The sequence below is a fragment of the Ischnura elegans genome, chromosome 12 (genome assembly GCF_921293095.1).
Source record: "Ischnura elegans chromosome 12, ioIscEleg1.1, whole genome shotgun sequence".
In the NCBI taxonomy this organism is placed as follows: Eukaryota; Metazoa; Arthropoda; class Insecta; order Odonata; family Coenagrionidae; genus Ischnura; species Ischnura elegans.
Genome location: NC_060257.1, coordinates 49,966,160 through 49,978,271, shown reverse-complemented (window position 1 = coordinate 49,978,271; position 12,112 = coordinate 49,966,160). Strand labels below are relative to the sequence as shown.

Sequence of the window (12,112 nt, the reverse complement as noted above, 5' to 3'; positions counted from 1 at the left end):
GATCATATGACTTCTATAAAAGGATATTAAAAAACTTTAAAACTCACTATTTTTTATATGAAATTTAGAAATTTTCCCGGGGCAAGACCCCCGATACGGGCCCACCAATATTTTTTATGAGTCGGCGCCCCTGGTTTCGTTTTTGGAGAACGCAAAAATCGTTTTTCCATTTCATAAACGCCACTTTAGAAGAAGAATGGCCGAATCGTCACTTAACCTTAAAGTGCTCAAACCTAATATCCTAGTTTCAATAATTGGTAACACATTTTGAACTGATTTTGTTTTCCATTGGAAACTGTATGGAACAAATTTTCAACCTTTGGAACTCATTTGGAATTAGCATTGGAACTGATTTGTACCACTCGTTCATCCGTTTTGGAACTCATTTATACCAGTCAGTCACTCATTTTGAAACTCATATGTAAACCATACAAACTGATTTGTAACAGTTCAAGATGGATTTTCATGGTAATCTGCATAGAAAACTTGTCCAGGCGAAGATAATGAATTGAAGTGCGGCAGTAACTTCATTTCGAAGTAGTGTATAGTCACTTATCGATAAATGGTCGCGCAGCATTTTCTAAATTAGTCATAAACGAAGGTCCTTCTAGCTTGGCAGACTTGGCACAGAATATGTGCCCAACAATTTTCACTCTGGGGGTAATTACCTTTGGTGGTCAAGAAGGTCCACATCGAGAGCTTAACTCTGGCCTTTCGTGGTTGACGTGGATCATTCAGTGTCCATACCTGAGTAAAATGCCTTCGTTTCTGGATATTTTTCCTTGAAAACCCTCATGTTAAATATCCGAAAATCCGATGCAAAATGCGAAGAAAACCCTTTCCGGGTACCTTAACTTGACTCAATGCCGCGACATTGAAACAGATTACCCAATGAGGATTTCATTTTTGGCGAAAAAAAGTCATAAAATACGGAACAAAATATGGACATAAGCCATTGCCCGGGGATCGGTAAGACAATACATCGACCGGTATGTTTTATTTTTAAATTGATGCAAAATACTACTGTTCCGAAAATATTTAAGAAGGAAAGTATTTAAAATAAATTCCAAAAAAATATCGTAAAATTCAACATTTATGTGCGAAATATACTTTGAAAGCATATACATTAATGTTTTAACAATAATAATATACTTGGAAACGCCAAAAAACGCCATTATTAATAACGTTTTTGATGAAATTGCTATTGAATACCTAATTTCACGTAAGCAATATTCTAGGCACGTGGTGAAGATAACGAGGAAATAGAAAGTAGTAAGTGGGCTGTGATGACGAAAAGTACAGTGGTGTGGAGAGGTGAAAAAAGTAGGTGTTAAGATAGGTACTTGTGAACCAAATGTTGCAGTGTGTAGAAAGTTTTAGTTTAATATAGTAATTGCCACTGTGTTGTGAATGAAATAAAAACTTTGTCGTTACTGAGCTCAGTTCATACGATATTAGAGAACACCCCAAGCACCAGTTTAAGACACGATTATCCATCCTAATCTCATGCATGTTGCCAGAGGGGAGTGGGTGCAGGATAGAACACAGAATTGAACAGGTTGTCAGAGAATCATAATGAGACTTAATAAAATACTAGAGGGAATCTAATACATTAACTCCACCACTCACATCGTCCCTTCGGACAAACTTACTAGCATCACCAAAAATTAGGGCTCAATACATATTAGCTCAATTTGCCACTTGACGTTCGTGCACCTTCAGTGCATCTACCCTTATGAGAGAAGAAAGAGCGATAAAAGGTAGATTCGGAAGTGTTAAAGATAATTAAGAAAAAGCATCGACACATAATTTTACTTCCATGATTTAAAAACGATAACTCACAAAATATCTGAAAATTTAAAAATATTATACGACTAACCTCTTCATGACGGGATCCAAAAAGATGATCATAACCTCCAGGAGATCCCACAACCATTCCTTTCAAAAATGCAGCATAAATTATGGAAGCAAAATAATTGACAAACTGTAGGAGATGCATCTTTTGAGTAAGGCTGTCGAGAAACTCAATCTGTGTGGTTTTCAGCTTCAATTCGGTCAAATATTCAGCCAGCCATCCATTTACCTGAAGAATTAAAAAATATATATATATTCATTGTGGTGTGATCGCTAGTTCAGGCAAGCCATCGGAAACCAAGGAGGGGAATGCCATGGTAGGATGAGGTCTTGGAGGGAGAGAGAGTTATGATTGGACAAAGTGGAGTACTTCTCACTCCAAACTGCATTCTTTTGCCTCTACACCCACTTCCCTTGGATTTCCAGATGCAAACAAAGCTACATTCTTAACCGTGTAAGATGGTGCGCGTCCGCTGCATTAAATTTTAATATAATAATTTTGATAAAAATTTGACCATGGGACACCGGCTTTCGAGATCGGAAGGGAAAGAACCCGAAGAGCCAGGGTCCGTGCCCTATAATGACCTTACCTTAAGGAAATACGAAAAATATACGAACTGTTAAACGACTAGGAAAATTGTGAAATAATTACCATTAGTCTGACTTTCCATCCGATCAGAATGACTCGTGCTCCCTGAATCTGACTTGAAGTAGCTACTCCTTGAGTCCCTCCAGGGCAATACTCCTCGTCGTCATGCAACCGATTCCAGATTGCGGCTACTTTAGGGAAAAAATACAGTGCCTATATTATTCAGAGTGATATCGCCTTCTATCGGCGCGTTACGCCACGGATTTTCTTATATAGAGCAATCCTCCCCTTCTGCTCAACTTACCTCCCACCCCTTCTGCTTAAGCCTTCGTCCATCTCTTCCCATTCGTGGCCATCCTCATAAGGAGGGGGAGAGCGCTAAAACGCACGGTCCGGAATCACATAAAGCCTAAAAACGCCATATGAATCATAGTTTTATTTTAGAGCTATGATCTAGTAAGGAGAATTATTTTAAACGGATTAATAATGTTTTTTACCGGAAAATTAGTCATGAAATCATTTATGAAAAAATATATTTCTCATTTAAAATGTTCTACGAACTACTGCATTTTCGGAGCCTTAAGACAGCTATCAACCTGTAGATGTATTTGCGTGAACATCTTTGCGGCTCAAAAACGACTGAGGAGCTGCTCTCGGTGCGTCAGTTCTTATACGCGTTCCGTCCACAGCCCCTATGACTCCTGGAAATCCATATTTTCGCTGAAAATCTCTTGACACCTCAATTGCAATTCCCGCTTTGGCCATTTTATCATTCTGGGTTCCACACAATGGAGAGCGTATGTGACTCTTTTAACGGCTCTTATTGCTGTGGCTTTGCCCACAGTAAATTTCTCACAAACGCATCTTAAATAATTATACACACATAAGTTAATATTTTGGAAATTTGTCAGAAATAGTTAACCCTCAACTTTTAGCAACGGTAGATAAGTTAACATTAGCTAATTGTAGCTATCCGTTGTCTCTAAATATCATAGCGCAATAAGAAGTTGCTTAACGGCATCTATGGGCTTCCTGCCGCTTTCATTAAATCTGTTTGTCTCAGTAATTGCTTGGCCGATAAAGAAAAAAATTGAAGATATTTTTGAATCTTTCCCGCCTATCAATTTCGCGGAACTCCGTCTTCTCCTCGTCAGCCGATAACCCGGATCGATAGGGCGGGGCAAGCCAAGACCTTGCTCCATCGCATCACAAAAGACCAAGGTCCTTGGAGGACTCCTTCACGGGCCTTGCAAAAAACTAAACGGAGACTAATTCCAGGCATTAGATTCCATTGCCGGAGGTCCTGTTATGAGATAGATATTATATAGACAATGTACCAATGAAAACAGGCAAGAGGAATTATCAATCAAAGGTTAGAGAGGAATATGTATAGTAAGTTGAATAACCGGGGGAAGAACCTTTTGCGAAAGAAAAAGTAGATTCACCAAATTTAAAAGGAATTGTACTTACCTATATCCTGGTACCAAGTGAATGCTGCCCAGAAAGGAGGTACCATCCGTTTGCTACAAGTGTGTCGGTGCACAATAAAGACAAAGTGGACCGTAAAGCTGTCCATTTCTCAATTTAAAACGAAGGTTATTTGTCAAACTATAAATACTCGTGTCTCTATAGAGCACCTCGGGACACACTGAATATCTGTCCCAGCGGCCGGTGGCGGAGCTGCCGATGACGGCCACTGGCTTTCTATTTGCAGTTTGAGCAAAACCCAACAATCCAAACAATAAGCATAATTCCAATGTCACATGCAGCGATATATTTGATAATTGCTCTAAGTTGAATTAGCATTGCGTCAAAAAAATTGGGAGGGCGTACTAGTGGTCCAAATTTCAGGACCTATTTGCTGATTGCTTCAAGCTGCGGTAGGGTTTGAACTTGTATAATCAACATTGTCTCCCGAAATCGACTTAAATACGCTGAGCACTGATGAGCAGTATCTTTTTAAAATTTAAATGCTGTGTTTATTGGAATTTACTCCAAAAGTTGGCATAAAAAGCTCCAGGAAAAGTGGCTTATTCCCGTTCGCTTACAGCTGCCAATAGGCTGCTGAGGCTCCACGTGTTCACCATAAATCCAAGTGCCAATTTAATAAATGTAATAAATTTAATTCAAAATGTTTATACATCCGTCTGCCTATTAGTAAAACATGATAATTGCATGCACAATGGTGTTGTCAATTTGTGGAGGCTCATCAACTGGTTGAGAACTCTGCTGGAAGAGCTGAAAGCACTCACATAGCGGGTTATTCAAAGGAACGCATTTTTCGATCACCTTGAAAATATAATGTTTTCTATAATGGCTGATGAGCGCGGGGAAGTGAGACGGGATGGGCGGAAAAAATATAAGAGGCACGCAAGAACACGCGTTTAACGACAAACCCAAAATTTTTCCAATTGCATAATTTAATTTCGACGCAGAGGAATGCCCGCTGATGATAAATTGGGGAGAGACCACCGTACCGCCGGTTATATCTGACCTTACCGCCGTGGAAATTCGAAAAGCGTTTGAGAAATCTCCAAATTTGGAGTTAAATATTCCTTGCAATACGTTCAATGGTGTCAGGCTCATCTTTGTGGAAGTTGAAGTTCACAAATGAAAAAACGACTTCGTTTTCTTCCACCAATTTATTTTGACGGTACGACATGTTTCGACCTTGAGCGGTCATTTACGAGTACGTGTACTATTTACGTACTCGTAAATGACTGCTCAAGGTCGAAACATGTCGTACCGTCGACATAAATTAATGGAAGAAAACGAAGTCGTTTTTTCATTTGTATTCCTTGCAATACCCATGCGGTCCAAAGATTCGTGAAAGAGGTCACCTAAAATTTGTCGGCAGCACAAAACGAGGAACGACACCAACATAAGAAATACAGAAAATATTGGAAAGCAGAGCGAAAATGCCGATCTTCTAAACCAAGTATTGATGCATGCTCCAATGGTGGAGGGTGGACTTTTAAATTAATGTGCCTGGCTCAAACAATAAATAAATAGGATTTTTTATCATTTCATGAGTAGAAAACTTTCACAAGCCGATAGAAATCGTTCGTTAATATGAGCCTATTTTATTTTCAACCAATTGCTACTAAAACATTAACAATTGATTTTTTACTGTAAAGAATTTGAACCTTACATGGGCAACTCAACCAGGCAAGATTTGAACCCGCGACATTATCCTCGCCACCAATGGGAGTGTGGGTGGGGGTGCTCCAAGTGCAAGTAGCACCACGCGGTGAGCTCTGATATGTAGCTTTGCATTATTTTGCTTATCAGAGAGGATATTGTGATAAATGGCTTATTTCCGCTCAATCTGGGCGTATTTCTCCTTACATTGGTTTTGATTAGGTACCGTATTTAAAATTCATCACAAATTAATAATTATTTGTAATTGTTCCTACACACACGATGCTCAAACATCAAATTTTAATTAGACTAAAGACAAAGGCTGCCCTAGGTGTGAATTTTGGTGAATATGTGGCGTGGAAGCGGTGAGAGGCGAGCGGGGAGGTGACGCGGGTCGGCCTCTATCCACAGTGTCTGCCTCGGTGGCGGCGAGGATAAGTCCTCGCTAACCATACCGAAGATCACGGGTTCTAATCTCGCTTGGATAGGTTGCCCCCTTACAGAATATGGATGAATGTGATCGCCTGTTGTTAATTGTTGTAACTGCCAATGTATAAGCATCGCCGTGCCGTTTTCGGGGACAATAGGATGGTTTCCTATTATTTTTTTATTGCCTAAATCGAAAGATTATTACTCCTAGAGTACGCATTTCATGCTTTTAGATTTTTAAATTACGATATTTATTTTTCGCGATTAAATGAAAAGTGAAAATTTTAAAGCGCGCCAAAACGCAACGGCTAAGTGAGAATGCTGAGAAAAGCCCGTGCGACGTATTTCTGGTTCCCACCGCTGCCTTGTGAGATGACCTTGGGGCGAGGAAATGTGTGCCGCTGCGATGCAGGCTGCTTGCAGTTAGTTAGTACCTTGCTAGCAGGTAGCGCATGGCTTTAATAAGGATTATTAATACGTTAGCAAACGAAGGAAACTTTCCTACCATAGGCAGTTTTAATAGGTGATTATTAAGAGATGTTTCCCTGAGCTCTGTGCCTCATGCATGCATTGGTACTCTCATTCGATGTAAAACTCTTATCTACTAGTATATAAACTGGGTCCCTGTGACGTCACGTGGAGTGGCATCGCATGGGCGCCAATCTGGCCTTTTTCACATGCGGTTAAAATTGACCATTGCCATTCGACTAAACTGGGATTTGTAATGCCAAATAATTTGTATATTATGATAACACTAATGGTGGGTAACGATTCTCAATGAATACCTTTCGTTTTCTTTGATGAAGGAAACTACCCTATTGAGATGAATAATTTTTTTTAAATCCATTAAGTGACAGACATTACTGAAAGAGAAGCGCGTCTCGAAAGTTCCCACACCATTCTAGCCTATTGAGTGGCCAATCCATAGACTTTTTGTCTGTGTTCTCGGACATAAAAATATCGCACAACAATACCAAAATATTTCATCACTTCTCTCAAAGTTGGTAACATCGATTTCCTTCGCACGCCGACGAGACGAAGTTTCCTCACTACGCATTCTTTTCTGCCAACTACAACCTTTGATAATATACATCTGCCGATGTATATTATCAAAGATGAACGCCCTCCTAGCAGCACAAGCAGGATGAATTATGCTGTCTTCGAGGCGTCCGCGGGTCGAGCTTTTTGTAAGCTCAGCCTTCTCCCGTATGTAAAACATTCTGAACAGTTTTTGCAACCGATGAGGGAGAGGAGATTTTATACAATTTCCTGTGTTCTACGGAATATTGACTTCCAAATATAAGTAATGGCTTTATTTATATTTAAAAATTTTATTAAAACCTTGGATACACATTGTGCGCTTTGAATATCTCATTCAGTAAATCAGCTGTTTGTTGTTGTTGGTTTGGCTTGATTTCATGTCTGCGTACAGGTGGGTTAGGTCATTGTTTCATTGTAATAATAATGTGATTTATTGGGTATGCATAATGGTAATGTTACCTATGTTAGTTCGTTTGTTTTACGCAAGTTGCATGCTATGCAAAGTGATCATTGAAAGCTAAATATGTTTGAAATTCTTCGCAATTGTGATAGGCTTCGAAGTCTTTATTTTTTTCGTGTCAAAATGAATATGTATCAACTTTTACTGTATCGCACGTGACGATATAGCTTTACTGGATGAACAAGAAGCTTTCCTTTTTAATGATAGCTTTATACCATATGATTCCCTAAATTCCTTTGTTTATTCTCTGTATAGGAAATGAAGTTAGGTTACGACGCGACGTCACAGCTATACTTTTATGTATTATGTAATTCGGTCAAAATAGACATTGACCCCTGCATAAATTTCCAACAAGCTGAAAATTTGCATGAACCTTAAGGATACCACTCTGATGAAATACTGAAAAGTCCCCATCGACCCCGTGCGTGTTAAAAATTTTATTCAAGGTCAAAGGTCACAAAAATCTTTTGTAAATTCATGAATTTTCAATATTTTGTTTTCTTTTATGTTGCGAAGTAACTGCGTTTTATATTTCGGAGGGGGGGGGGTCCGGACCCCCCGGACCTCCCCCTGGCTACGCCACTGCGTCCATCGCCGCCAAAGAAGGAATTCTTTTTAAAACAATAAGCTGAGTCATTTACGAGTGCTCTTGTACGAGGAGGACTTACTTCCGATGTACTGACTTGATCATCTTCATGATGTCTTTCCACTGAAGCAATAGTACTACTCCAAATGTAGGTTTTCCGACATTGTACATGTTTTTCCACTGATTTTTGGCTTTTTTGGCAGTTAATGAATTCATTACCTCTTTCAGCACTTGCATCAATCAACGTCTTTGAGCAACGATCAGCAGTAGCAATTTCACTTGCAGGCAAAGGTTATTTTACAAATGAAGCCATGCCCGAAATTTGCTAATGTAAGAACTAAATGTAGCACAAATTTTAAGTTAAAATTCTAGCAATGACCACATGTTTTCACTAAGAGGGCATATTAAAAACTAAACCCTTTGTCCCGATTGTTGGCGGAGGGATAGGTGAGAGCTAGTAACCAATATGCGTGTTACGCGTCCAATAATGCTCGCAGAGTGCAACAATATAGTCATACATATTACCATAGAGTAAGTATATACTTACTCTATGATATAACGGAGAATACAGCTCCAGCTGTACCTCCGTTACTACAATATAGTCATACATATTACCATAGAGTAAGTATATACTTACTCTATGATATAACGGAGAATACAGCTCCAGCTGTACCACCTACAAATTTGGTCGAAGTAATTTTTATCATAAAATTAACCGTTTGGCCAAAAAATGCAAAAAACCCATTTTTGTGACCTTTGACATTGAATAAAATCTTTAACACACACGGGATCGATGGAGACTTTTCAGTATCTCATCAGAGTGGTATCCTTAAGGTTCATGCAAATTTTCACCTTGTTGGGAATTTATGCAAGGGTAGCCCTATTTTTTGGGCTAATTTGACCGGGCTATATGATCACGATATTCCAGCTGCAGATGTGGAAAAAGGAGAGGGAAGTGATGGTGAATTTAACGATGGATGGAACAGCTGTGAACACGCGAATCGTGTGGAAAGTGCTGTTGTGTCAATTCTTATTATTGTTTTCGTATCAGCTGATTTTAATATGCTCTCTGAAAATTTTGTTAGACCCTCAACTGTGCCGTTAAACTCAATCTTAATTGTGCGAAAAACTATGTTGCTTACAGAGCCAAAAATTTGTATTGAAGACCACATGATAAATATTACATAATTTATTATGTTGCCCGTGTTAAAATTTATTAAAATTCCAATTGTAATTGTAGAAGGTGACGATTAATGTGGGGAAAAGAATTTCGACTCGAAGCATGTATTTGTATGTACTTTTTGAGTCCAATTTAGCAAGTGAACGGCTGATCAAAGTATATGGTATCATTCGTTTTCGTTGAAAGCTATAACTATTATTTTATTTGGCGAGTCAGTTGGTTAACGCAAGCTTGGAAATATTCATGAATCGACCTCAGAGCCCAAATTGAGGATGTTTTCGTCGCACGTTAAGTACTTTAATAAAATTATGCATAGTAAAATGAATGAATAGCAGAAAATTTTAGCTATTTGTAGTAATTCTTTCCATTAATTGTTATTGTTTACGAACTATCGATGAACCAAGCTTGTGCTCCACATATTAAGTTCGAATATTAAATGCATAGGGGAAAGTGGGGCAAAACCGACCGGTTAACCTTTTTTCATTTAAAACTTGACCTTCTGTTGCTAATATATCTTTAAATGTGGTTAATAGTAACAATTATATGTATAGGGTGTAGAATATTAATATAAATGCATTTTATGATAGTGAGTTCATACATTTATGATTTTTTTCAAACATTGACAAAATGACCATAGGTGGGGCAAAACAAACACCCATTACATTTGCATTCACAAAACTTTTATTGTACAATTTTGAAAGATTTTTTTTACAAACACACTTTATATACGTGTGTGATATTTCTCAACATGTAATAGTAAATTAACAATATGTGAGGTTGGATATGAACTTACGTACAGAAATCACAATTTTAATTATCATCTTCTTCTTCACGATTTGAACACGCGTGAGCTCACCCTTTGCAGTTCAAACATTGTATCCAACTCACTTAATTCTTGGAACTGGAATACAACTCATTGCAAAATTTGCAAGCCTCCTTGTCTCATTCGTCACATTCATTCCTATCTTTAAGTGTATCCAACCTCTGTCGGTCCTGCTCCACTCTCCAGAGACGGTTTTGCCCTTCGACACACAGCATCAGAAATATGGCAATACACGCGTGTCCATGATCAACTACTCGGCTACACGGACTTAAAACACAACTAAAAACACCAAATCATCATATTAACTTACCGTTAGAAAATTAAATCGGCATAACAGCTGCCAGATCCAAAACAAACCTAATAAAAATCCTTAAGAAAACTGTCTAATACCTGAAAATTTCACAGAAACTAAACGGCGGCCACTACGCAAACAAAAACCAGCTCAAATCTGCTGTGGCGACCACTTCAACTAGTTTATGATGTTGCAGCTTTGAAGCAACAACTACCGGTGATTTTAAAGGGGTCAGTTTGACCCGCCCAGTCCGTTTTGCCCCACTCTCCCCTACACTATTCGCTTCACTAGTTACATATTCATCACGTATGCTGCGATAGTTTAGTTAAAATAAAGCAGATTTCATTTTATTTTTAGCTATTATTATTCCATTTTTCAATACGTGATTAGGTTGCTTCAACCTCAGAAAAAACAGTTTAACATCTCATTTTACGGGGTGTAATACCGAATAGCCCGAATCGGGAGACGGTGTAATAATAACGGAATTGCACCCCTACCGGGTGCGATTCGACGTTCATAATACAGAATTGCACCGGCACCAGAACAATTTTGAGAATTGCCCCTTCCGGTGTTATAAAAATAAGGATTACACCCGTTCACAATAACGCATTGCACCAGGGGTGTAATACGCAATATTATTACACCTACTGGTGCAATATCGGCGAATAGCACGGTGTAATTCCATCCAGAATAGCTGCCTTGGATTCCTTGCCACTCTTGAAGTACCTTGAAGTTCATAATTATTAATGCGGTTGAAAATTTATTGTTCGTTCGACTGCGCCATGTAGTATTTCTTATTTAATTGGAAACAAATTAATAGACTTCTTTCATTAAAAATGTAGGCCAACCAACAACGTAGTTTATTAATAAACATCGTAGCAACATTCATATTCATAACAACATATCGATGGCTAAGTTCTAACAACACGTACATGTATCTCAAAAATAGCTACTTTTCACGAGAGCAAAAAAACTATTATTTTTTTACTTGTACACTGAAATTAAAAACCAAAAGTTCATAAAACTGAAAATGAAGCATTCATTTACAAACAAAGAGTTGTTTTTTGCTTGTATTTTATTTTTTTAATTTTATTACACTTTGTTTAAGTCTCAAACCAGTCTCAAACCGGCCTAATTTGATATACGTGTTGTTAGACCTTAACCAACGATGTACATGATGTGCGATTTTGCAGGCCTCATGTGTGTTAGATCTTAAGATGGATTTATCTTAAATAATAAAAATATCTTAAGATCTAATACACATGAGGCCTGAAAGTGTTAGGTCTTCAAGACTTAATTAAGCGAGAGGTCTTTAAGACCTCATTCATGCGACCTCATGAAGCTTCATGAAGTGTGAGGCCTTTAAGACCTCTTCATGTCTGTTAATGTTTAAGACCTCTGTCTTCATGGAGTCTCAAAGGAGTCATACCTAAAGGAGTTCATATAAGACCTCACTACGAATCAAGCATTGACAGGGCTGGTTTCCGAAGAACCGACACTTAGCGTGACTGACACCATGTGCATTCCAAGTTCGATTCTTTTTTACAAACTAAATAACGAACTACCATTGTATTTCACAAAATAAAAAAATATTTTTTACATTATCAGGGCACGTGCACGTAGTCTGGAAGTATATCCAGTTAAGATAAAAGGGTTACTAAGGGAAATTAATTGCCATACTTAATAATCAACACGTCATCATAAAAAAGCACAGAAA

The 12,112-nt window shown here is 38.2% G+C and overlaps 1 protein-coding gene across 3 annotated transcripts in view; it reads right to left on the bottom strand.

Moving 5' to 3' along the window:
• Positions 1-2,673, bottom strand: part of LOC124169038 (anoctamin-7-like) — a 67,390-nt gene extending 64,717 nt beyond the window's left edge. For all 3 annotated transcript variants that reach the window (XM_046547504.1, XM_046547503.1, XM_046547502.1), the window contains exons 1-2: positions 2,507-2,673; positions 1,880-2,083 (exon numbers count right to left, since the gene is read on the bottom strand). Coding sequence is in view for 1 of the 3 variants with exons in the window: in XM_046547502.1 (XP_046403458.1) it covers positions 1,880-2,083; positions 2,507-2,509 (207 nt within the window). In the remaining 2 variants the exon portion in view is untranslated. The remainder of the gene's footprint in view (positions 1-1,879; positions 2,084-2,506) is intronic.
• Between the last annotated feature and the right edge of the window lie 9,439 nt (positions 2,674-12,112).